This window comes from Schistocerca gregaria, chromosome 1, assembly GCF_023897955.1.
Source record: "Schistocerca gregaria isolate iqSchGreg1 chromosome 1, iqSchGreg1.2, whole genome shotgun sequence".
Classification (NCBI taxonomy): Eukaryota; Metazoa; Arthropoda; class Insecta; order Orthoptera; family Acrididae; genus Schistocerca; species Schistocerca gregaria.
In genome coordinates, this window is record NC_064920.1 from 401644248 (window position 1) to 401672123 (window position 27876).

Below are 27876 nucleotides of genomic sequence, written 5' to 3' on the forward strand. Positions count from 1 at the left end.
TCACCACAATTCTGCCCAATGCAACTGTGGACTTGTCACACATTAGGAAGATCTTTACAGACCCTCTTACCCACCTTTCATTCCTTCTTTTAATGCCTGTCTGATGAAGATGAGAATTGTGATGCAAAGTGTTAAAATAATGTGGTTCTCTTATGGGTGGCCATGGAAATTATTTCAGGTACACTGCCACTCAGAATCAAAATGAAAAGGCCTCGGGGAGTGCTATAAATAGTGTCAATGAAACCATCTCATTACCTTGGGACGTTGATTCCCACACATTCCACAGCCGAAAACGACAGTTCCCAATGTGATGAGCAAAAGGACAATGTCCTTGACAACTTTTGCCACTGTTGACACCTCCTGGGCAATTCATACCTTCTTGATGGACATCATGCAGTTGCAACCACACTGAATGCTATCGAGACCCTTTGGAGTGCAGTGTAACCAAAATTTTTGCTCTGGTGTACAGGGTGGGACCACTAGGGACCATTCAAGACCATTTCATGAAATTCAAACATGATCTGAAGCAGCAAAGGGTCTTTATGTTGTTTCAATGCTTCTGTTTCATTCTCTCTTGTGGCATGATCATGGAGGGGTGCGACATCAACACATCGTTGAATGAAACACCAAAGGCTCCCTCTAAGATCCATGGCGGCACCTGTTCACATTTAATGAGTCTCTTAAAAATGTGACTTTCATGTGAAAGCCTGTGAAATATCCTAGGCACTTGCAAGCAGGCAGATGGCCCCAGAGGTGCGTCAAGTGGTTGCCCACTGGGAGGCATTTAGGGCAACTTAACAGGTTCTCTCTGTAAAGACATATTTTTAAAATACTAAAGAATGTAGGCAGGTGCCACCAAGGGTTTTGCTGAAGCTTGGAATCTTTGAGGTATCCTTTGCTATTTTGTTTTTGCATGTATCAATGTCGCACCCCTCCATTATCACGCCACATGAGAGCATGAAGCGGAGCACTGAAAAACCATAAGGACCCTCTGCTGCCTTGGATCACATTCAAATTTCATGAATGGTTTTGAATGACACTAGTGATTCCAACAAGTACATGACAGCACTCCAATGAGGTGTGATAATTTTCAATGGGAATGCAGCCCCACAATGTCACAGTTTTGACCTCCATCACACACGCACCAAACAAAGTGGTGAAATATGGGAAAGGTGGATCTGTGATGACCTGCCCATCACATGATACATCCACAGTGGCACTGGGCAGAAGTGTGGTGAAATTTAGTGACAATGTGACGTCATCAACCTGCTTTACACATTACACAAAATTCTGAGCTCTGGCCCTTTTTCACATGTAACAACGCTTTGATGTTTGAAGAATTGTCAAGCCCGAGGGTGATGCAAGGCACCGTGCTTTTGCACCATTGCAGTGCAAGATTGTAGCCATCTTTGTTGCAAATTTTAAACTTATTCTTTGGAATTGGAGGCATTTATAGGGCTTTGAAAAAGTAATCCTGTAATTGTTACACAGTGTAGTTCATAGATTTTGAATCAAGATAGCACATAATTTGTTTGTTCATGTGAGAATACAAGTGTTATTGAATACAATCTTATGATCATTATCTAAAGCACATTTTCTCAAAGTTGTACTTCCAGGACAGCAGTTGCACACATATCCCTCAGCCCCCTTCAAATTTATTCCATAATGTTCACTGCTTGCCCATTGTGATATTGCTGCACTTAAATCTTTAATTTTCTGAAAGGAACCTTCCTATGCTGATCATCATCATTCCCAACAGTTCATAGACTTTAAGGCAGAATTAATACAGCAAAATCTGCCAAGATAGAATCACAAGAGTGTGTAACATATCTACAGATCATAAAGGTTTTCAGCCTGATCAGATATAGCATAAACCAGTTAGTTCACACTGTAAAACTATTTAAAAATAGGTGGATTCAATCAGAAGGAAAATATGTATTACAAAAAATGAACAGTACAAATTTATTTTATTTTTTCTAAAAACCACAATGGTGAATTTAGGAACTCAAGAAAAATCACCATATACATACACAAGCCAAATGAAAGTAAAAAGTCTTACAGAAAATAAAAGCAGCCTTTTCTTCGATGTCTTGCAAGAGGAGGTCAGTATATGACTGGCAAAAATCATGCCTCCTGCATTTCGATAGTGTTTTCTCGTGTGTATTATTATAACTGGCAATATTCAGCTGCGAAGTAACACAAATGCTATTTAGTGAAAATTTAAAGAGTCCAACTTTCAAATTCATGTGAAAGGCACAATAAAATTAAATTCTGCTTTAAATTCACAAGTTTTGAAGAAATTATTGAAACTTATCTGCCATTAAAGTTTCAGGGCAATATTAAACATGAACACCTTGCACCATGAAGTTTATCTAAGACAATGGGATAATTCTGAGTGGCAAATGGTTCCAAAGTCATTACTGTAGCTGAGCACCACAGAACATTTTTAGTTTTACCTTTAGGTTATTTCCAGGATATTAAGTGTTATCATAATTTTTAAAACAATACCATATACACTCTTTGACATAAAACTTAGTAAGCAGTCGGCTACCTCGGAGTCCAAAACCGCACTGACTGTGACATGAGACAAATAATGTGGCCATGCTGACAATACTGTAAGTCGAGCTATCTGCACAAACTGGCAATATTCTAGGCCACAGCAGTTCCTAGTAGAAGCCTAGTCTTACTTTTGAACTGTCATGCTACCTCTATGCCCATGCTCTTGCAGTAAACAGCATGTTACCTGAATGCAACGTCTCGCTGTCGAAATCGCCCATTACTCATTTTTTACAATGCCTTTCCTCTGAATGCTGAAGCCCTGACTGTAATGGTTGTGCATCTACAATATATTTCACTTTCTAGCACACCGATCATAATAGTTTGCTCCTATAACATTTTTGTGACAAATTTCTAGGTAGACTGCCTGTCTTTGAATACCACATGCATCACCTACCACTCATTGCTTTGGAGACTATAAAATGGTTTACTGTTGTTTAGTGACCCTACACAAAGAATACCTATGATTTGCATTTCACACTCAACAGCATGGAGGCAGACAACCCGTTTTTATATGTCGAGCGTTCTATTACACTAATATGCAAGACACACGTGTGGCTCAAAATTAAAGTTTGTGATACAATCCAAATATCTCATTACACAATTTAGTGTTGTTATTAATACTTTACACCTTCTTTCTCTTCATTTTAAAACTATTCTTCATGCAATCTTTCTTCGGGAATTCATATGTTTTTGTCAAGTAACTATAAGTAACTGTGGTGCAATGAGTTTTACTGTCGTTCCACATTTTGAGGTCCACATACGGATTCATAAAAAACTTAACTTTGACTGAAAGTGAAATTAAAGGTACTGAATTAAAATTAAACCAACAAAATTGCCCATCTCTGAAGCCACACAGAATGGAAGGAAGCTGCTAACACTGGTATCAGCAAATGTCTATGAAAAGGAAGGTAGGAAGATTGCGTTTAATGTTCCATCGACATAAAGGTCATTAAAGACAGAGCACAAGTTCGAATAGTGTCAAGGATGGGGAAGGAAAGTGGTCATGCTTTGCAAAGGGGCATCCCAGAATTTGCCTGCAGCAATTTAGACATGAAGTTCTTGTCGGGTCTTCAGGTGGATCAAACTGTCATCTGCACACAATATTTCCAAGGTGCACCTGGCTGCCGCTCTCGCCGATAACTGAATCAGTAAGATAGAATTAATCCATATGCTTATATCAGACAATTTGCAATAGAAGTTGTAGTGAACTGTTATTACTATACTCAATTGTGCTTTTCATATTTAATTTCTGTGGTTTTCACTGTGATACATCCCAATGTCCAAACAATTAGGTTTCAGAAAAATGCTAACTAAGCAATTTTCTCAATTCTTAAAAATTCTAAAACATATTAGCTTCTCACTCTTTTTATGGGGTGTGTTACAGCACCTCAAAATCAACTGTGTCTCAGTAATGTCTTATGCACATACAAAGAACTTCATGACCAGCACGAGAATACATAAGTATGGTGGTGGGGATGAAAGTAGGAAGTACCACAGTTCACTACTTATTTGATACCACACAGCAGTGAATTCATTTGAGGATTCAGAAGAGAAGAAACTGAGAATTATCTTCATTAACACTGAAACTAAACTGTAAATGCGGGCCATGTGCAATTCTGTGCCTTCATGTGTATTTCACTATGAGATCTATAAACATAATGCGTATTAATTAGCCTGTTCACTGCTTTTGTAATGTTCATTTTTGTTTTGTCCCTAAATGATTGAAAGAATTCAGATAAATGTCACTGAATGTCCCTTTTAATCTTTCCAGTGACTTTTCTTGTATGTCGTCGTTTGGTCTTTGCAAAACAGACCACTACGTCTGCTCCCATGAGCAGACAAATTGTATTCGAAATTGATTGTCACAAGTGGAACATAGACTTGTAGACCTGGAATTTCCATGTCAGTTTCCGTAGTCATGTGAATAACAGCAAGAAGAAACTCTAATTTATCTGTTGGTATAACTCGTTCAAACAGCAGCAGAACAAAATTGTCAGACATAATCTTCCATTTAAAGTTATAATACTGTACCGGCAGGTGAGCAAATGGTAAACCATGGTTGTGGTCAGAAATTCAAATTGTTCTGTAGCAGTGACAAGGTCCATACTACATATTTGATTGTTGTCTAATATACTGTGACACAAATTTACCAGTCCTTCTGGTGATAAATCAACAGAAACTGTTCCATAGTTCTGCCCGCATCACCGGCCTCCCATTGTCTTCTTTTGTAATTGGGCTTTTCCTGCTGCCCTGGAAACGAGATATCAAGGTAAATGTGTGTATCCTGCTTGGCAAAATATCCAACATTACATTCTTCCAGATAGACTGGTCACGTGCACCGGTGCCAAATAGGGAAAGGAAAGTTTATGTGAGTGAATCAGAAACAATAATAATATTAACAATAAGAAACTAATAATTAATTAAATTTATTGCATTACAGAAGGGGGCTGAAGATTAAAAATAAATAAAAATAGGCTGATCATTCAGTCGGCACAACGCAAAAGTTTTCTTAGCATTTTGTTACTGAATTCCATTCTGATTACTTGAAGAGAGAGAGAAAGAGAGAGAGAGAGAGAGAGAGAGAGAGAGAGAGAGAGAAACTGAAGCGATACACATCAATAGCCCAATGAGATCTGAACCAGCAACTACCCTTGCCTTAGATCAAGAGATGAGTGTGGCACCAAGGAGCAAATATTGTTTCGTTTAGCCCTATAACATTGCTCTGATGTTAGTTAATGCAGACAGTTCACAATATGGAACACAAAACCAGTTGAAATTTACGATCACAATTACCTTCCCAGGATTGAAAAGAAAAACTTAAAATCTCATTGTCATATAAACTCTACGACTACTCAGATTCATACATCAACATGAAAACAGAACATTATGAGAATGTAGCAAGATCACTCAGCACCAACCATAAAGGTAAGTGAATATTCAAGAGATGTAAAACATTGTTAGAAGTACTGTGAAGTCTCAACTGCACTAGCAATGTGAAGAATTTCATGGACAGCTCAAAGTGGTCCCAACAGTCGGGATACCAGTTACTTTGGAATAAGGCTGGGCATCTCGGACATATTCTGAATAGTGGTCACCTTTGTGCTCAGACGGCAAAGACTACCAAATCCACTGGTTAGTCCCTCAACCGTTAGGGGTAAAACTCAATGAGACCTGGGGCAAGTAAGGCTATCAACCTGCTTCCCTGGTACTTTAAATAAGATGCTGGCAACAATCAGAGCAAAATGCCTCGGACCTTTGGAGGTGACGGAGTCCCACCTCTAATTGACCAACCAGGGACTCCTAAGATACGACTCGGCAAACAAATGGTAAAGAGATGGGGAGCTATTAATATCAATGGGGGCTACTCTCGGAAGAAGGTAGAGCTGGCAGAGGCTGCAAGTAAGATGGAGTTGGATGTTTTAGCTGTTAGTGACATTCGGGGAAGGTGTGAGGAAGAAGAGGAAGTGGGAGAATACAAGGTCTACCTGTCAGGAGTCAAAGCAGGAATAGCACAATGGGGTGTAGCACTTTACATTAGGAAAGAAATGGAACCCAGCGTAGGTGCAATAAGGTATGTAAACGAACGACTGATGTGGATAGATTTGACAGTGTCTAGCAAGAAAATTAGGATTGTGTCAGTATATTCGCATTGTGAAGGGACAGTTCGAGGTAAGATGGATAGTTTTTATGATGCACTCAGCGATGTAGTTGTTAGAGTAAAGGACAAGGACAGTGTTCTGCTCATGGGTGATTTTAATGCCAGGATTGGAAATCGAACAGATGGGTATGAAAAGGCTATGGGTAAATTTGGAGAGGATATGGAGACCAATAGGAATGGGGAAACAACTCTTGGATTTCTGTGCCAGTATGGGCTTAGTAATCACAAACTCCTTTTTTAAACATAAGAACATTCACCGGTATACTTGGGAAGGCAGGGGAACCAGATCTGTCATTAAATATATAATAACAGATCGAGAATTCAGGAAGGCTGTGAGGGACACACATGTATTCAGGGGATTCTTTGATGACACTGATCACTATTTAATCTGCAGTGAAATTGGTATTGTGAGGCCGAAAGTGCAGGAGGTCAGGTCCATATGTAGGAGGATAAGAGTGGAGAAACTTCAGGATAAGGAAATCTGGCATAAGTACATAACAGCGATCTCAGAAAGGTACCAGTTAGTTGAATGTAGTCAATTACAGTCATTGGAAAAGGAATGGACAAGGTACAGGGACACAGTACTAGAAGTGACTAAAGAATGTCTTGGAACAGTAGCGTGTAAAGATAGGATGAAGCAAACAGCTTGGTGGAATGACACAGTCAAGGCAGCCTGTAAAAGGAAAAAGAAGGCGTATCAAAAATGACTACATACTAGAACTCAGGTAGACAGAGAAAGTTATGTTGAAGAAAGAAACAAAGCCAAACAGATAATTGCAGCATCCAAGAAGAAATCTTGGGAAGACTTTGGAAACAGGTTGGAGACTTTGGGCCAAGCTGCTGGAAAACCATTCTGGAGTGTAATTAGCAGTCTTCAAAAGGGAGGTAAGAAGGAAATGACAGGTATTTTGGACAGGTCAGGAAAACTGCTGGTGAATCCTGTTGATGCCTTGGGCACATGGAGAGAATATTTTGAAGGGTTGCTCAATGTAGGTGAAAATACGATCAATGTTTCAGATTTCGATGTATAATGGGATAGGAATGATGATGGAAATAGGATCACATTTGAGGAAGTGGAGAAAATGGTCAATAGATTGCAGTGCAATAAAGCAGCTGGGGTGGATGAAATTAAGTCAGAACTCATCAAATACAGTGGAATGTCAGGTCTTAAGTGGTTACACAGGATAATTGAAATGGTGTGGGAGTCGGGACAGATTCTATCAGATCAGTAATCACACCAATCTTTAAACACAGAAACAGAAAAGATAGTAACAACTACAGAGGTATCTCTTTAATCAGCGTTGTGGGTAAAATCTTCTCAGGTATTGTTGAAAGGAAAGTGTGTGTATTAGTTGAGGAGAAATTAGATGAAAATCAGTGTGGGTTTAGGCCTCTTAGAGGTTGTCAGGACCAGATCTATAGCTTACGACAAATAACGGAGAAGTGTTACGAGTGGAACAGGGAATTGTATCTATGCTTTATAGATCTAGAAAAGGCATATGACCGGGTTCCTAGGAGGAAGTTATTGTCTGTTCTACAAGATTATGGAATAGGAGGCAAAATTTTGCAAGCAATTAAAGGTCTTTACATGGATAGTCAGGCAGCAGTTAGAGTTGACAGTAAATGAGTTCATGGCTCAGAGTAGTTTCAGGGGTAAGACAAGGCTGCAACCTGTCTCCACTGTTGTTCATATTATTTATGGATCATATGTTGAAAACAATAGACTGGCTAGGTGAGATTAAGATATGTGAACACAAAATAAGCAGTCTCGTATATGCGGATGACTTAGTTGTGATGGCAGATTCAACTGAAAGTTTGCAAAGTAATATTTCAGAGCTAGATCAGAAATGTAAGGACTATGATATGAAGATTAGCATCTCCAAAATGAAAGTAATGTCAGTGGGAAAGAGATATAAACGGATTGAGTGGCAAATAGAAGGAACAAAGTTAGAACAGGTGGACGGTTTCAAGTACTTAGGATGCATATTCTCACAGGATGGCAACATAGTGAAAGAACTGGGAGCAAGGTGTAACAAAGCTAATGCAGTGAGTGCTCAGCTACGATCTACTCTCTTCTGCAAGAAGGAAGTCAGTACCAAGACTAGGTTATCTGCACCGTTCAATCTTTCGGCCAACTTTGTTGTATGGGAGCGAAAGCTGAGTGGATTCAGGTTACCTTATCAATAAGGTTGAGGTTACAGATATGAAAGTAGCTAGGATGATTGCAGCTACTAGTAGATGGGAACAATGGCAGAAGGGTGTCCACAATGAGGAAATCAAAGAAAAACTGGGAATGAACTCTATACAGGTAGCAGTTAGGGCAAACAGGCTTAGATGGTGGGGTCATGTTACACGCATGGGAGAAGCAAGGTTACCCAAGACACTCACGGGTTCAGCAGTAGAGGGTAGGAGGAGTCGGGGTAGACCAAGGAGAAGGTACCTGGACTCGGTTAAGAATGATTTTGAAGTAATAGGCTTAACATCAGAAGAGGCACCAATGTTTGCACTGAATAGGGGATCATGGAGGAATTTTATAAGGGGGACTATGCTCCAGACTGAACGCTGAAAGGCATAATCAGTCTTAAATGATGATGATGATGATGATGATGATGATGAGAGCCTCATTTGCAGCAGAGCACCATTTTCTTAATATTACACAAATCATGATATTTCTTGTTTTTTCTTTACACGCACAAAGTGTCTTCCACTTTCAAATTTGAAAATTCGTAGCCATGGTTAGTAGAAAGAAGACAAGGCTGGCAACTACCATCCACATGAGTAGCTTCATTGGAACTGGTCAAGAAATGTTGCTTTCACCCAGCAGCCACTCTTGAAAAGTATATTTATCCACATATGCTTGAAAAGTGGCAGCTGGCAGATTGTTTTTTGTGGTGCCCAGTTTAAATTCTACAGTCACAGTCCTGAAGAGGGTAGAAGAAAACTTGGAAAAGGCCAAAACAAATCACTTGGGCAGAGGAAATGTGTAAGTGAAAGAGACTTTCACAGCAATTTACACAAGCACCTTGACATCCTTATTTGCAAGTGTGAGATTTAGCTATGTTCAGAACTTGACGATCAATGTCCTGGTGATGCTAATTTTAAACATGGGGTGCACATCTCTTGCTTTTGTTCTAAGGACATGACGATCCCTGTCAAAGAACTGGTGTTTATTACAGGTCAAAGAGAGAAAATTGGGTCTGTTGGACGGCATCCCACAGGGTTACCAGGTCTACCCCAGCACAGAAGACAAATTAAAAAGCAGAAGAGGCAACAAAATGAATTAAGAAGAATTTTTGAATATAAGCAGAAAATGAAGGTATGCTTAACATTACAGTTAGATGAAATTCTTTTCTCCAAAAAAAAAAAAAGGTGAAGAGGCAGCTGATGTTAAAAATGAAGATTCTGAAGACCCTTGGCAGATATCGTGATGATTCTGATGTACCCTCTGTTTGAAGTATAAGTTAGTATAACACATTATAATTGTGCAACAATGTGTTGCAAAATATTAGGTATGATTTCATTCTACGTGTTACAGCTGCCATTACAACAGTTACATACTGGATGCCGGATTAATTACTGAAGGTGACAGGAGGCTTGTAGTTGGTCACAATAAAGTAAAATGGACCCAAGAGAGTATCATAATTACTTGATGAATAATTTCATGACCAATGCAGGATAGCTAAGATTGAATGTATCTTCTTTGATGGACGCCAAGATTCCACTGAAGTTCTGTTACAAGTTATCAGTTTCCAAGTACTGTGAAACAAGAACATTACACAGTTTACAGTCAGCCAGGTGGAATGTATCTTCACTTCTTTACTCGAGGAGTTTCTTTGCAACTTTACTTCAGAGAACGATTTAACAGAAAGGTAACCTGCTGAAGTTATTGATAACCATCTTGTGGAGTTTTTAAAGAAAAAACAGTGTTGGTAAAAGTTTGCAGACTATTGGTGGTGACTGAATGAATTTTGACACTGGTTGCAAAGGAGTAGTCATGCATTGGGTTGAGACAAAGCTGAATCATAAATTCATCTGGTTGGTTCGTGTTCTTCTTCGAGCTACTTAATCAACCTGCTAGATGGAAAAACTTTGTCTCACAGCAAGTGGAGTGGTAAGTTTGGCAACGTGCTTGATAGTGCAGCAGAATTTGAAATCAATCTCTCGTTTCTCAGAATTTCCTTTCCAGAGCTTCTGGTTCCAATAAGCGACACTGTTTTCAAGGATCTCTCTACATATCAGGCTTATGGTTAGGAGACTACTCAGGCCCCAAGGAAAAGTGCACTTCCAACTAAATGACAGTATTAGAGATTGGTTCTGTAAGCGGCTCTCAGTGGTTAACAACTGGAAATAGGACTTGTACACACAGCGTTGAAAACATGACCTTACAGGCAACAACTTCATGACATTAAAACTGCTTGTGGAATACACTGTTGCTGTTTATTATCCCTGACGGTTTATGATCATATCGAAATTCTGTTGGAGGGAAGGAACTCACAGCATTCTGTATCAACTGAAGCTCCTGAAATCCCAGAAGAAGGCAGTAGCAGATATAGTTTTGCAAACAACCCAACGTTCATAATGGTTCGCATGTAGTAAAATGGTGCTTCAGACACTTTAATGTACAGAAGACCAAGAAGAAAGACAACCTAGGATCCAAAGGATAACTGAATTGAGGAATGAAGATAATGATACACCAGGAGACCTATATGTTCCTCTTAGAAAGATACCTATAGTAAATCCATACACAACTTCACTTTTGGAACTTATCGACTAGACTGGTCAGAGAAAGTATAAGGCCCTTCACTTTCTTGTTTAAAAAAATGTTTGTTCAAGAGCCAGTACCCCATTCAAAAGCAGCCACTTCATGGACAGTCCATAAAGAGGTGTGTGCAACAAGGAACAAAGGCTACCTGCAAAGTGTGTACTCCTGAGAAATGAGAAGGCTATATTAAAAGCCAGGAAGCACACACAAGAATGATTTCTAGGAATGAACTGAAGCAAGATTTGATGAATATTGTTGAGTGAAGCTTTTTACATTTTTACAATGTGTTTTCAGTGTTTGACAATAAAAACAGAAGATAAGGAAAATTGTTTGAGTTTGTTACCATTTTTTAGCGAATTTTGCTTTAGTTTATATTAAATTAAGCCCTTATTTTGAAAATTTAAATATGCATTATAATCAAGTGCAAATTTACCAAGCTAAATGTTTATCAATTAAGAAAAACCTTTTAAATTAGGATATTACACATCAAAAGGCACAATTTTGGACCACCTCACTCACAAAAATCATCAAATTTTATTTTTGTCTTCTAAAATGACGCGCCTTCTACCGTATGCAATACACAGTAACTTTCTCATTCATTGCTTCCACGATTCATCATGTCTTGTTTGATACTGAGATGATAAACAAAAAATAGAAAAAACAAAAAATAGATTCCTCTCACTGACAGCTGCTTTGAGTCTGATCAGAGACTTTCTCTTGTTTTGCTGATGAAGTAGTTTGGTATTTGGTGAAGCAGGTGACTATGGCTATTTCTGCAAGGTTGGCAGGAGACATATGACAAGTAGGTTTAAGATTCACTGCTTACTTTGACAGCTACCAGTTCACTTAAAGTACTAGCGAAAGGAAGTGATAAGATACAGCTTTTGTAACAAAGTTGGAACTGGTTTAGAAATCAGCTACCGTTTTAGAAAGTAAGCACTCTACAACTATCCGGACAAGGCAATTCTGCAGCAAATACACTCCAATTGCCATAAAAATTGTAGCTGAGGTAAATAGCTTGCAATGTGAAAGGTGAGAGTAGGTGTAGTTTATGCACAATATGACCTTTTTAGAATTATAAAAGTTTACTTTACTAACACAGTGTGATAGCTTTGGTGGGAATTATTCAGAATATTTTATTGAGCTTACAAGGAGAAGCCAAGCGAATTTAGTAGGATCAATCACTCCCACACCCTCAAATCACTGTTATGACAATGGAGTTGGCAAACAATGCCTATGACACGGCAAAGTCTTGGCTACTTCAGTGCTAGAAGAATTGATTTGCATAGATGGAATCGAGCATGATTGGATTCAAACATCCAATGTAGTGCAAGACATTGTGCTACAGTGGATGTCCAGTGTAGTCTTTCGGGATATTTGTAAACATCCCAACACACCATTGGAAAGCTGTCAACAAGAGATGCTCGTGAGTAAGTTGAATAAGGATAAACATAGTGGGAAAGGAAAACTTTGTTTTCCTTTCTTGTATGCAGTGAATGTGGAGCAGTGGTGGAGCCAGGGAGAAGGGGACCAGTAAAAATGGTATTGCAACCACTGATTGTGGGAGTCATTTGGGTCATGGTGCAGCATGTGCCTGAATACAAGAGCCATGGAGTAAACAACGCACCAGTAAGGCGTAATGAACATTTGAACAGCACTAGTTTTTTTACCTGTCCACTCAGGTCCTAAAGTACGCATGTACGAATGTTTTTGAATGTACTCAAGAGAGTAGTATTAGCGTAGCAATTGTTTGTTGTGTTGTTAAAAGAAATATACCCCTGTATGTGAGAAGTGTGGCTATTTATTTAGTAGTGCAGTAGAGCGAACTTGCAGAAGCATTCCAGGAATCTTCACCGCAGTTGGATTGACAGAGAGGTGGCAAGGAAAGATCTGGACCACCAAAAAACTCCTCTGAGAGGAGAAGAGAAAGGTAATACTACGTTGATCTGGCAGCGTATTAGGGTTGGCAAAATACTGCCAAGTTATATCGGCCAGGGATGCAACTTCCCGCTAGTGCTGGTATAAGACCCACCACACACCCTACAAAATATACATGAGCAGGAGAAGAGGGAAAAATACACCCCATGTGGTGACCTTGGGAAACGCGAACAAAGACTGCAGCAACAAGTAAGTGTAGAAAATTGATTTGAGTCAGAATTACAACTCCAAAGAATAAAAGACAAAGAAGTTGCCCCTGGCAACCAGCGATCAACAACAGTGCCGTAGAATGCACGTACCAAGAAATCAAAAATAATTCAGAGCTTCTTTTGAATGAATTGTCTGAGAAAGATTAGTAAACACACAATGAATGGAAACTATAATTTACTGTTGGATATCTGAAACAGAAGAAGAAGACAGTGGCAGCAGAAAGTGCACCCATACTACAAGCAGTGAGTACACAGAATTAGTTCAAAACTTTAAAAATTGTTTTGATGGGATGACACATATGGCAGACGTTGATCCGGCGAGAGTTATCAAATGTTCAAATGTGTGTGAAATCTTATGGGACTTAACTGCTAAGGTCATCAGTCCCTAAGCTTACACACTACTTAAACTAAATTATCCTAAGGATGAACACAAACACCGATGCCCGAGGGAGGACGCGAACCTCCGCCGAGACCAGCCGCACAGTCCATGACTGCAGCGCCTCAGACCGCTCGGCTAATCCTGCGCGGCCGAGAGTTATCAATGCAGAGTGGCAAGCAGTTGCGCGAGTACAGAGTGCTGTATTGTCCAGTCAGTGGCAGCACACATCACAAGAGCAGACGTAGGCTTCAACTTCAGTGTCGGATTTGGCTGTTCTACAACCACCACACAGTTCTGGTTATGTGCATTTTGGTATAAGGAAGTGTATGAAACATATGATAAAAGTTTTAGCATTTTAAACAGCTAGATAAGAAAGTTGTCAGATTACTACGGACATGTCAAGTCTGTCAAAATGTGAAGGAAAATAATAAAGGAACACATTACACAATGTATCCTACAATACCTAGAGCTTTATATGATTTAACAGCTATGGATTTTTATTGACCATTACCATCAAGTCACGGAGGTGTCAGATATATTTACATTCTATTAGAGTGTTGGTCTAAATATATTACATTATATCCAAATAAACAAGCTAACACAGAGATAGTTATAAACTGTATGCATAAATATTTTCTAAAGGTAGGAAAACCTAAGAGATTATTAACAGATAATTATTCACAGTTTGTGAGTCAATCATTTAAAGAGTTTCTAGCTTAGGAGAATGTAAGGCATGTCACAATATCAAAATATAATCCAAAATCAAATCTGTGTGAAAGAGTTATGAAGGAGATAGAAAGTTTATGCAGAACTTACTGTTCACTGAGGCATACAACTTGGACAAAATTAGTGCCAGAATTTCAAATGGTTTTGAATTAACTACCCTTTTTGTCTACGGGACTGTCTACCATAAAAATACTACGAAGAAAATGTATAGGGGAACCACTATTAAAATTCTTCAAATGGGCCGAGGTAGAACAGGAAGAATGTGCTAACTTAGACAAAGTAGTACAAAATCAATTGCGTAGATAAGATAGTAAAAGATTACAAAATTATAATACGTCAACAAGAAACCCAACATTTGAAATAAACAATCTTGTGTTGTTAAAAGAAGAGCATCGTAGTTCAAATCTAAAATGGAAAAGCAGAATTTTTTTCTGAAATATGCAGGACCATTTAAGATCGTGGATAGTCCACTCCTGAAAGCATACTATTTATGTGACCCACATACTGGTCTCGAGAAAGGTTTTATATATCTGTCTATTTAGTCACGTCATAAATTAGGAGAGGAGAGAGGACAAGCAACCAATTACTAAATAGTATTTGACATGACTATAATAATAGGATGACAAATAGAAAGATAGGGTACAGGTACAGAAAATGGATTAATAGAAGATGGCAGTAGAAACAGTAAGTTTTTGAATTGGTAATCTAGCTGGAGCTCGAGTTTTAAGGAAAGAGAGAACAAAAGAAAGAATACAGTGCAATTAAGAATACTTAGACATGAAGTGTTGTCAATAAATTGGGTAAGAATGGAGAAGGTAGTCATCAAAAGACCTAACAACTGAAATAGAGTGCAGGCATGGAAATCAAAAGAGAACCTCAAAGTATTATGGGAGAAAGTAGAAGAAACAGTAATAGAAGATATAAGTATATCCAAAATGTGGATCGTACTCTCTAATTAGGAATGATAAATAAAAGGCAGATAGTCGGACCTAAGAAAGACTAACCTATACTGTGCGGGCAGGGGCCCCAAGAAGGGAATTAACCTGTACCATAGTAGAATAGGAATTAATATGGGGCACTACCACACTGAATGAAACACACATACTTTACTGTACTGAGACTCAGAAGTGGTCTTTGGTGGAAGGGGGAATAAGTTTTGTTCAAAGGATGATTCATAGATTATTCTTAAAATTGGTAATAAATAACAAGAGGTTTTTCCGAATGGTTTATAGTAGAGAGGTGAACGGATTTCAGTGCAGTGGTGGAGACAATTTATACCTCCACATTATTGCACGCAAAGGCTTTGCAATACGAGTCCGTACTCTTAGAAGGTGGGATATTAAAGGAGTCAAGTTATATAAAAAGAGAAGAGTTAGATATTAATGTAATGAAACTCAGAAAGTTTATAATCAGTATAATAATGAAAGATGAGCTATCTGTGTAAAGAAGGTTAATATTGCTTTGCTATGGATGTCTAAGTATCAGAATAAATGTCTCACAAGTCTTCAGTAGATAGATCGTAAAATTGTCTTAAATCAAAAACGAAAATGGTTAATTGATTATGAGGTCAAGAGGATCACAAATTAAAAGGAACTTAAGAACAACAATAGTGACAAGTAATATGTTTGTATTGCCATGCATGTTCCTCAGATACTTCGGGTGATCTCGAAAATCTAGCCATAGTATTACAGAAAATAATAAGATATGAGATGTAATATTACAAGTGTGAAAAAATGAATGAATCTGCCAAACAGGTACAAAGTAGTTAAGTAATTAAGTGGACATAGTCACGAGTGATCATTATCGATTATAAAAAGTTATGTTGGAGAGATTATTTAAAGGCAGTTTTAAGATGTAAGAATAGGATAATAATAAAAATAATAATAGAATTGTTAACAAAAAATGTTTGTGTAGCTAGAGACTTTAACACAAGATCTCTTGACTGAGTGGCACGATATGTAGTGTTTCAAGATACTACATTCCAACACACCATTGGAAAGCCATCGACAAGAGATGCTCGTGAGTAAGTTGAATAAGGATAAACATAGTGAGACAGGAAAACTGTGTGTTTTCCTTTCTTGTATGCAGTTAATGTGGAGCAGTGGTGGAGCCGGTGGGAAGAGGACCACTAAAGAGGTATTGCAGCCACTGGTCATCTGGGAGTCATTTGGGCCATGGTGCAGCATGTGCCTGAACAAGAGCCATGGAGTAAACAACACACAGCAAGGGCACAATGAACATTTGAACAGCAGTAGTTTTTTTATCAGTGTTTTGTTTGCTCTCTCAGGTCCTGAAGTACACATGTATGGATGTTTTTGAACGTACTCAAGAGAGTGGTATCACTGTAGCAATTGTTTGTTGTGTTGTTAAAAGAAATAGTGAAAATGTTGGGCAAAATATATCCCTGTTTGAAAGAAGTGTGGCTATTTATTTAGTAGCACAGTAAAGTAAACTTGCGGAAGCATTCCAGGAATCTTCACCGCAGATGGATTGACAGAGAGGTGGCACTGAAGGATCCCGACCACCAAAAAACTAATCTGAGAAGAGAGGATAAAGTTAATACTAATTTCATCTGGCGATGTATTAGAGTCAGCAAAATATTGCCCAGTTATATCGGCCAGGGATGTAACTTCCCGCTAGCGCTGGTATAAGACCCACCACAAACCCTACAAAATATACATCAGCAGGAGAAGAGGGAAAATTACACCCCACCAGATCTGATCATGTACGATTCCATCTATGAAAATGCATTCTTCTTGCCTCCAGCATAGTCAAGACTTTGCAACATCATACACATTGCTTGCTGATTCTGTTTTCATAAGAGTGATTTGTGAATGTGGGACTGATTGATACTGCTCATTCTCTTGACTTTTTCTCATCAACTCGATAGAATATTCTCAGTAATTTCCAGTTACGGAATCACGTTGGGTTAGTATAATAAACGTTCTTGATTCCAAAAGGATGTTTCATATATGAGATACCTCCACCCTACCTTTCATGTAGCGAGCTACCTACCTCAACTACGTTTGTAATGACAGAGTATTTACTAGAGCAGTACCTTGTCTACATAGTTGTAAAGTGCACACTTTCTAAAACAGTTGCTGATTTCAAAATCAGTTTCATTTTTGCTACAAAATCTGTATCTTATCACCTCCTTTCACTACTACTTAAACGGAGCTGCTAACTGCCATAAGTAAGTGACGAATCTTGACCCTCCATGTTGTATATCGAATGGCAACCTCACAGGATCAACCATAGTCATTTGCTTCATGAATACAAACTTATATCACCAACAAAACATGAGCAAGTCTCTTAACAAATTCGAAGCAACTATCAGTGACAAGAATCCATTTTTTTCATTATATCAATATGAAACAATACAGGACAAATCACAGAAGCAATGAACAGGCCTGTGACTATGCACTGCATAAAGCAGATCCAGAAATGAAAAGTGTATGAATGTGCACCACTGCAGATTTGCCTGTTTCTTCTGTTTTGTTTCTGCTTCAATAATCATACATTTAATTATTTCCTCGTGAACCCACAATTTGATTTATTACTCTGTGTAACTGATGTATTAGTCTTTTATCCATAGTATCTCCTCATTTTGGCTGTATTCCTGGTATCTCAGTTGTGCGTGACACAAGACTGTACATAGAGATAGTTAGTTTGAGGTCAATAGTGCGCAGTACTTCACAGCTTCCTGAAAATATCATTTTGCAGATTTTTTTGTTTTGTTCAAAAAAGCTTTCATCACAAGCCAAACAGGATAACTGTGCAACTCCTTTGTATTTTTTCAGTGACATAATGTACTGTCTGTCTGAAGCTATCCCTTAGGGCTGTTTGGAGTAGGTTGTGGATTGCAGTGAGGGCACTATGAGCTGGCCATGTAGTTTTTCATATTGCTAGTGTAGCTGACACTTGGCAGTTTTGCTGACAATGATTGGCACTTTGTGATCATTCACTCAGTTTTGGACTAGTGCTGAGTGATCCTGCAAAATTTTTGTAATGTTCTCTTTTCATACGGATGAAATAATTTGAATAGTCATTCAGTTCATAAATTTAATTCTTGAGCCTTAAAGAGATAATTCTACACTTAAATTTCAGCTGGTTTGTATTTCACGTTGTGATCTGTCTCATGTTAACTACCACCTGTGCAATGGTGAGAGCTAAACAAAACAGTGTCCCGTTTGCTTAATAGCCCATGCTTGTCCATAATGTAAGGCAAGGGTAGTTGTCGGTTCATATATCATTGGGCTGCCAATGTTCATCACTTCAGATTTTTTCTATTTTCTCTGCAAATAGCCAAAATGGAATTAAGTGACAAAAAGCTAAGAAAACCTTTGCAATGTGCCAGCTGGACAATCAGCCGATTTTCATTTATTTTTATTTGTCTACCTATTTTGTAATGCAATAAGCATCCTTAATTTATTAGTCTAAATAATGGAAATCCGGGATGGAATATAAACAATATTATGAATAAGATTACTATTCACTGTAAACATGACACATTGAGTTGCAGATGGGCACAATGAAAAGACTGTTACACATTGAGCTTTCAGCCAAAGACTTTTTCAGAAAAACACATATTTCCAAAAGCAAACACACCACAGGAACACTTGACTGCTATCTCTGGCCACTCTGCCAGAGAGCAACTGTGTCATGTTGTAGGGAAGCAGGAATCTGGAAGGGGATGGCAAAGGGGGAAGGGCAGCTAGGGTATAGGTTTGTGGGGGGGCGGGGGGGGGGGGGGGGGGGGGGGGGAGCAGTTAGTGCAGTCTGGCTGAGTGTGCAGGACTAGATGGTGACAGAACATGGCTGGCAGGTGCAGAGTCGTGAGACTGTGGGGGAGGGAGTGGGGAGGGAGGAACAGGGAGCAGAAAAGAAGATGAGCATGGAAGGGGAACAGACTGGTGGAGGCAATGGCAGAGAGCAGCACACAATGAGGGAGATGACAGGACACAGAGGGTGAACCTGTTGGGTGAGGGTGTACCATAAGTTGAGGCCAGGATGATTTCAGGAGTGGCAAATGTGTTATAAGGATAACTCCTGGCTGTGCAGTTAGAAAAGTTGATGATGGAGAGGAGATTGCAGATAGCCCAGGTTGTTTAATAGCCACTGAAATCAAACATATTATATTCAGCTGCATTTTGAGCCACAGGCTGGTCCACCTTGCTCTTAGCCACCATTTGGCAGTGACCATTCATTATGGTGGTGAGATGGTTGGTGGTGATAAAAACACAAAAACCTGTGCAATAACTACAGTAGAGTGGGTAAATGACACGACTGTTTATGATCTGTATAGAGGAAATCTTCCTGGCCTTCCAAAACCCCAAACCCCTGGTCTGGTTCATGTTCACTGAAGATACACCATGTGATCAAAAGTATCCGGATACCTGGCTAAAAAGAGTTACTAGTTCATGGCACCCTCCATGAATAATGATGGAATTCACTAAGGTGTTGGCCCACCCTTAGCCTTGATGACAGCTTCCACGCTCGCAGGCATACGTTCAAATCAGGTGCTGGAAAGTTTCTTGGGGAATGGTAGCACATTCTTCACCAAGTGCTGCACTGAGGAGAGGTACTGATGTCGGTCGGCGAGGCCTGGCATGAAGTCGGCGTTCCAAAACATCCCACAGGTGTTCTACAGGATTCAGGTCAGAAATCTGTGCGGGCCAGTCCATTACAAGGATGTTATTGCCATGTAACCACTCCGCTACAGGCCGTGCATTACAAACAGGAGCTTAATTGTGTCGAAAGATGCAATTGCCATTCTCGAATTGCTCTTCAACAGTGGGGAAACAAGAAGATGCTTAAAACATCAATGTAGGGCCGTGCTGTGATAGTGTCATGCGAAAGAACGAGGGCTGCAAGCCGCCCTCCATGAAAAACACAACCACACCATACCACCATTGCCTCTGAATTTTACTGTTGGCAATGCACACACTGGCAGATGACATTCACCGGGCATTCGCCACACCCACATCCTGCCATCGGATAGCCCCATTGGGTACTGTGTTTCATCACTCCACACAACGTTTTTGCACTGTTCAATCGCCCAATGTTTACACTGCTTACACCAAGCAAGGAGTCATTTGGCATTTACCGGCGTGATGAGTAGCTTACGAGTAGCCGCTCAACCATGAAATCCAAGTTTTCTTACCTCCTGCCTAATTGTCATAGGACTTGGATCCTGGTGCAGTTTGGAATTCCTGTGTAATGGTCTGGACAGCTGTGTGCCTATTACACATTACGACCCTCTTCAACTGTCGGCTGTCTCGTGTCAATCAACAGATGAGGTCGGCCTTTAAGCTTTTGTGCTGTACGAGTCCCTTCACATTCCCACTTCACTATTACATCGAAAACAGTGGACCTAGAGATGTTAGGAGTGTGGAAATCTCATGTACAGACGTATGACACAAGTGACACCTGATCACCTGACCACATTCGAAGTCTGTGAGTACCGCGGAGTTTAGTTTAGTTTAGTCCCATGCTGGTAGTTGCTTATATAGAATACCTGACAGTAGGTGGCAGCACAATGCAACTAATGTGAAAAACGTATGTTTTTGGGAGTGTTCGGATACTTTTGATCACATAGTGTACATTCGTAACCTGGACTCAGAAACAAGATGCCCTATCCTCCTTCCTTCACAACCTCAATGCCTTCTCTCCCCTCTGGTTCAGCTGGTCCTCCTCAATCCAACCTCCTGTCTGAATGCTCTATCCACACCTCTGTCCCCATTAAGAGCACCAACCAACAACAGTACCTACATTTTGACAGTTTCCGTCACTTCCACACCAAAAACCCCTCCCACACAGCCTTTACACCCAGGGATGGCATATCTGCAGTGAGAGACACATCCTCGCCCAGAATGCTGAAGGTCTCACAAGGCCTTCGCAGACAAGCACCCTCCAGATCTAGTCTGCCAATAGTTTCCTGGGCCATATCCCCCACACACCCCCAATCCTCCCACCATCCCCAAGAACCAGCTACAAATGAGTACCCCTTCATCACCTGATACCAACCTGGACTGGAATAACTGAACTACATCTTTTGTCAGGGTTTTGATTATCTATTAAACTTCCTGACAGATTAAAACTGTATGCCGGACCGAGACTCGAACTCGGGACCTCTGATTATCTATCATCAACTCTGGAATTAGGGACATCCTACCCAAGGCCCATCACACCCCTCCAAAAGTGGTGTTCTGTTGCCCACCTGACTACACAATATCCTGGTCGATTCCCACACCACTACCAATCTCAGCCCCTTGCCACAAGGATCGTTTCCCTATTGAAGACCCAGGTGTAAGACCTGCCCAATCAACCCATGCAGCACTTCCTTTCCCAGCCTTGTCACAGACTCATCCTTCCCTATAAGATATTGAGCGAACTGAGAAAGAAGCCATGTCACATACCAGTTCTGCTAAAGTCATTTCACAGGCTTTTATACTGGTATGGCCAGCAACCTGTAATGCACCAGAACGAGTGGCCACTGGTGAACAGTGGCCAAGAACACAGTGGATCATTCTGTGACATGACATGTAGCTGATCACAACATGCCTGAGTTCAACAGCTGCCTCAAAACTCATCCATCTGGATTCTCTCATCTATCCACACCTTTTCTGAAATGCATGGATGGGAGTTATCCTTACAACACATTTTTTGCTCCCTGAATCATTCTGGCCTCAAACTACAGTAAGCTACTGTCCCTACACCCTCTGTCAAACAGTTTCCGCCCCCTCTGTCCTATCACATCCTCTTACTTTATGTCCCCTAACCATCACTGTGCGTCACACTCTGCCAACACACCAACTGGTCTTTTCCCCTTCATTGCTCCCCTCATTTTCCATTCCCCGCTTTCCCCTCAATGGTGCCATGCTGATCTCATGTACTAAGAGAAGGGTAGTTTGCTGATTCAGATCTTGTTGGGCTACCAATGTGTATCGCTTCAATTTTTTTTCTTTTTTCTCTGCATATAACCAGAATGGAATTCAGTAATAAAATGTGAGGAAAATCCTTTGCATTGTGCCAACTGGACAATCAGCCTATTTTTATTTATTTGTAATCTCCAGCCTCCTCCTGTAATGCAATAAATTTCATTCATTATTAGACTGTTATTGTTAATATTATTACTGTTATTTATTCACTCACAAGAGCATTCCTATCCCTACTTGGTACCAATGCACATGACCAGTCAGTCAAGAGGAATGGAACGCTGGATGTTTCATCATGCAGAAGAAGCTCATTTACAATGGCGTGTCATTTCCAGGGCAGCAGGAAAAGCCCAATAATGACAATGGGAGGCCGGTGATGCAGGCAGAACCCTGCAACAATTTCTGTTAATTTAACACCGTGAAGACAGATAAATTTATGTCACAGTATATTACTCAACTATTGAATATGTAGTATGGACCCTGCCACTGTTACAGACAGCTACAAATTTGCGACCACAATCATGGTTTAACATTTGTTCAGCTGCTGGTTATAGTGTTACAACTGAAAATGGAAGATTATGTCTCACAATACTGTTCTGCTACTGTTTTAATGAATTGTACCAATGGATAAATTAGAGTTTCTTCTTGCTTTTATCTACACAGCTATGTAAACTAACTTGGAAATTCTGGGTTTACAAGTCTGTGTCCCACTTGTGACATTCAATTTCGAATACAATTTGTAAACCTTCTGGTACCCTACACAATCTGTAAACCTGGAACCCTCAATCCAATACTCGTGGGAGCAGGCATAGCGGTCTGTTTTGCGGGTACCACACAACAACACACAAAAAAATGTCACTAGAAAGATACAAAGGAGCCTTCCTTCAGTGACATGGGTCTGAATTCTTTTAGTCATTTAGGGACCAGACAAGAAAGGAATGTTACAAAACAGTGAACAGGCTAGTTAAATGCATTATATTTATAGATCTCAAGGTGAAAAACATAGGAAAGCACAGAATTTCACATTGCCCACATCTACAGTTTAGTTTCAGTATTAATAAACATAATTCTCAGTTTCTTATCTTCTGAATTCCCAAATGAATTCATTACTGCATGGCATTGAATAATTAGTTAACTTCATTTCTTCTTTCTTCCATCTACACCAACAAGCTCCTGTCTTCTTGTGCTAGTTGTGAAATTCTATTTGTATGTGGCCTAAGACTTCACGTAGACACAATCAATTTTGAGGTGCAAAGTGTTTTAGATCTTACTGTTTCATGGCATGTGGGGGAAGGTTGATTTCCAATTACCTTTTATTCCACTGAAATAAGTTTTTGTTGGAAGCTGTCTAAGTGGGTTTGTATTTGTTTGTATTTTCGGGAAATTGTAATTAAGAAGGAAAATTATGCACCTCAATATTCCACATGCAATACACGGCACAAGTAGAAACTAATACCACTTGCTTTGCTACCACTGTGCTGAAATTATACAACACCGGCATTAACAACCCCCATCCATATCGGATGGCTTGAAAAATGAAGAACACTAAATTAAATATAATTAAATGCCTTACATACAGATGGACCTGAAAGTATCAGAAGATAATGCAGCATAACCAAATATACTCGCATCTCCCCTCTGAGAGACCGTATAAGATGAGCACAAGCATTTTGCTACATAGCTGCCCCTAATACGGGTAAGACTTGGCAGCACACTTTCAAATATTTGGCAACCCTGTGACAGTGCATTTACTTTGCATGGGGTTCTGAATTGTTCTGCTAAAATCACTTCATGTTCCCTTACCACTTCAATGAGTTACACTGCATAACCCTCATGTGAGACAATTTAATTTTTGCAATCCATGACTGCCATGCTTCACAAAAGTAACAACTGTCCTTATCTATTATGTTGCATTACAAAGCTCAGCAACCATTACTGTGGTGAGACAGATCAGCTCCCAGCAGCATCTTGTCAGCTCAGTGTGTGTTTTATGATGCAAGGGCAGTGAGAGTTTTCAGTTCTAGTCACAATGCAGACCAGTGCACTCTAGGTCATGCGGTCCATTTTATTTAACAGAGCTGCACATTAGTACAAGGAATCCTTTAACGAAATTTGAAGACAACCTTTACATATTAATTCTCACAAGCCCAATTCAATAAACTGGGTTAATTAATGGTCATAGATGTCTGCAATGTGAATACCAAGCTTCTTCCCATGCAAACATCTCCAAAGAACTCTGACTCGACCACCAATGACACAAATTTGAGTTTTTTCCATCACATAGGATCCGTACGTCAGGGGAATAATTACAAAGTGGATGTAGTTCCTCTGTGCTAAATCTCTGCAACAGCAATTAGGCACCCTAGTAGTTGCAAAAATGTTATGGGACCAAGCTGTTATTACCGGTGTGACAGAAAGTGAAATATATTGTAGCTATGCAAACCACTACACTCAGGGCTTCATAGCACTCAGACAAAAGGTGCTCAAAAAAATTCGGTACCTAGCTGTTCTGACCGCAAGACATTCCACTAGGATGTTACGCTGTTTACCACTAGAACAGGCGCATAGACATAGCACGAAAAGTCAAAAAGGGGAAAGGGATTTCTCCAGGAACTACCACAGTATACAATGTTACCACTTTGTGCAGATAGCCAGACAGAGTAGTGGCCATGTTATTTGCTCCATGTTACAATCAGTGCTGACTTACCCTCTGAGGCAGCCAGCTGCTGACCAGGTTTAAAAGTCACTTATTTTTTTCACAGCCCAGAGATCCCTTTCCTCAGGATCGATGGAAGAAGACTAATGCGAGGTAACATTTATCTCTCTCTTTGGCTTTTCCTCTCCTTGAAGTGAAAAATTCTTGTCACCTTACTTGCTTAGCAGGCTTCAATAATCCAAACAAAATGCATTGCTAATGTTTAGTTTAATGTTTAGTATTTGAGTAGTTAGAGTTTGGGTGTTAGTTACTGATGTCTGTTCCAATGTTTAAAAGTCTATCTTATTGAAACATCTGTCTGAAGGGTGAAATTATCTGCAACTGGTAGTCTATTAGATTTAAACAGACAACAGCTTTTCTTAAAGACTACAACTGACAATAACAACACTTATCGCCTGTAATTTGGAAATGAAATCATGATTTGGTGACTAAGTAAAACTTTTCTGCCAAAGCAAAGCAAACAATTTCACAACAACAGCATTTCCAGGAGACAGTAACAGCCCATTCTTTGATGCTTACTGATTAAACTTGTCCACATACTCTTCTCTAGATGTAACAGCCATTGATATTGTTTTGTGGAATGTGCAGTAAAAAAAGTTACACTCAAAAGAGATTTTTGTACTGCATGCAATACATCGGTTTCTTTACAATAAAAGATTTTTCCATTTCCCTTACACAACAGCACAAATGGAGTAGTTTCCCTTCATATATTTTTCCTACAATACGCATTTCTCAAAAAGGGGTTTTGTAGCTAATGTTCCTTTTTTAAACGCTCGTCAGCAATTTCCTTTTCATTCTTTTACAGATAAAAAGTGATACTGTGCACAACCCAAAATGAAAGTCAGGCAAGAAATTTATGAAGTACGTTTGAGAAACTCACAAGGTATAATCATTGTGCTTCTAGAATGGTTAGAGTTTGTATGCAAAACATCAGCTGTCGCTGACAATTATACCTAGAGGCATTCCCCTGAACTTTTTAAGAAGTCAGTATATTACCTAAAGTTTCAGTTCAAAGTTATGAAATATATTCCCTTTTTCCCTTTTATTTCTGTGCCTGTTCGAACACTTCTTGTAGCTAAAGAATCAGCAGTTCCTCATCTACATTCATTAATATCTAAATTTACAGATGCTCTTCCACCTGTTTTGTTTCCTAGTAGTCCTTGAAAGAATTCAATCTTGATTTCTTCTTTATTAATCATGTTATCACAAATTTGAACTTCCCATCTACTTATCACAAACAACATATTGAGTAATTTGCTGGCAAAGTCAGGTTTGCACCTTATGGTCTATGATGCAGCTTTTGATGGTAAATGGTGCGTTCTTTCTATAGGTCATTCAGAGAGTTCTTGACACATCTGTGGAGGGTTGAAGCCATTTCTATATTATGTTTCAATATTCAGTGCAAAATTTCACACTGAATTTTTACGTTTTCAGGAAGTGCGTGCCAGACCAAAGAACAGTGTATGGACAGCTTCCCAGTATAGATCGGTATGAATGGATTTTCTATACAAGTTATGAAACAGGAATAAGATTCGCAATAACACAGAGAAATGGTCAGGTGCCATCTTATTTACCCAGTATTCTACATGTTGCTTTATAGGTGCTCTAATGTAATACAATACAAATTTACTTGAAGAAAGAAAAAAAATGAGTTGTAAAAGAATTTTCAGAATTGACAATATCTGTATTGCCATTTTCTTATTTCTACAGGGATGCCACAGGAACACACATTCACATAAATACTTACCGCCGTTTTAAGAAGTCAGCACATGCATCTCTAACTTTGTGTAGGGCAAGGAAAGATGCACCAACCATTAAAGACTGCACATTGTTGCTGTCAATGACAACTCTTCCACTATATGCAAAATTAACCAGTGCCTCGAGTGCCCTGAAAGAGGGAACTATCATTAATAGTTAAATACTGTCAATTCTTTTATAAGCAATCACGCTGATAGAACAACACATTTCAAGCATAAGAAAAAATCGATAACACATGTATGCACAGGGAGGTAGGAGGGGGAGGGGGAGAGGCAGAGGGCGAGGCAGAGGGAGAGGGGGATAGGGAGAGGATAGACAGGGAGGGGGAAGGGGAGGGGGAGAGGGAGGGTGAAGCAAAGGGAGAGGGAGAGGTCCAGGCAGAGGGCCAAGGGGAGGGGCAGAGAGGAGGGAGGGGGCGGGAAGAGGGAGGGGGCGGGAAGAGGGAGGGGGCGGGAAGAGGGAGGGGGCGGGAAGAGGGAGGGGGCGGGAAGCGGGGAGGGGGCGGGAAGCGGGGAGGGGGCGGGAAGCGGGAAGAGGGGGGCGGGTGAGGAAGAGGGGGGCGGGTGAGGAAGAGGGGGGCGGGTGAGGAAGAGGGGGGCGGGTGAGGAAGAGGGGGGCGGGTGAGGAAGAGGGGGGCGGGTGAGGAAGGGGGGGGCGGGTGAGGAAGGGGGGGCGGGTGAGGAAGGGGGGGCGGGTGAGGAAGGGGGCGGGGGAGGAAGAGGGGCGGGGGAGGAAGAGGGGGCGGGGGAGGAAGAGGGGGCGGGGGAGGAAGAGGGGGCGGGGGAGGAAGAGGGGGCGGGGGAGGAAGAGGGGGCGGGGGAGGAAGAGGGGGCGGGGGAGGAAGAGGGGGCGGGGGAGGAAGAGGGGGCGGGGGAGGAAGAGGGGGCGGGGGAGGAAGAGGGGGCGGGGGAGGAAGAGGGGGCGGGGTAGGAAGAGGGGGCGGGGTAGGAAGAGGGGGCGGGGGAGGAAGAGGGGGCGGGGGAGGAAGAGGGGGCGGGGGAGGAAGAGGGGGCGGGGGAGGAAGAGGGGGCGGGGGAGGAAGAGGGGGCGGGGGAGGAAGAGGGGGCGGGGGAGGAAGAGGGGGCGGGGGAGGAAGAGGGGGCGGGGGAGGAAGAGGGGGCGGGGGAGGAAGAGGGGGCGGGGGAGGAAGAGGGGGCGGGGGAGGAAGAGGGGGCGGGGGAGGAAGAGGGGGCGGGGGAGGAAGAGGGGGCGGGGGAGGAAGAGGGGGCGGGGG

The 27876-nt window shown here is 40.7% G+C and overlaps 1 protein-coding gene across 1 annotated transcript in view; it reads right to left on the bottom strand.

Moving 5' to 3' along the window:
* Positions 1-27876, bottom strand: part of LOC126349211 (kelch-like protein 18) — a 140849-nt gene that overhangs the window by 86973 nt on the left and 26000 nt on the right. The window contains exon 3 of the mRNA XM_050002411.1: positions 26632-26772. Within this exon, the coding sequence (XP_049858368.1) occupies positions 26632-26772 (141 nt within the window). The remainder of the gene's footprint in view (positions 1-26631; positions 26773-27876) is intronic.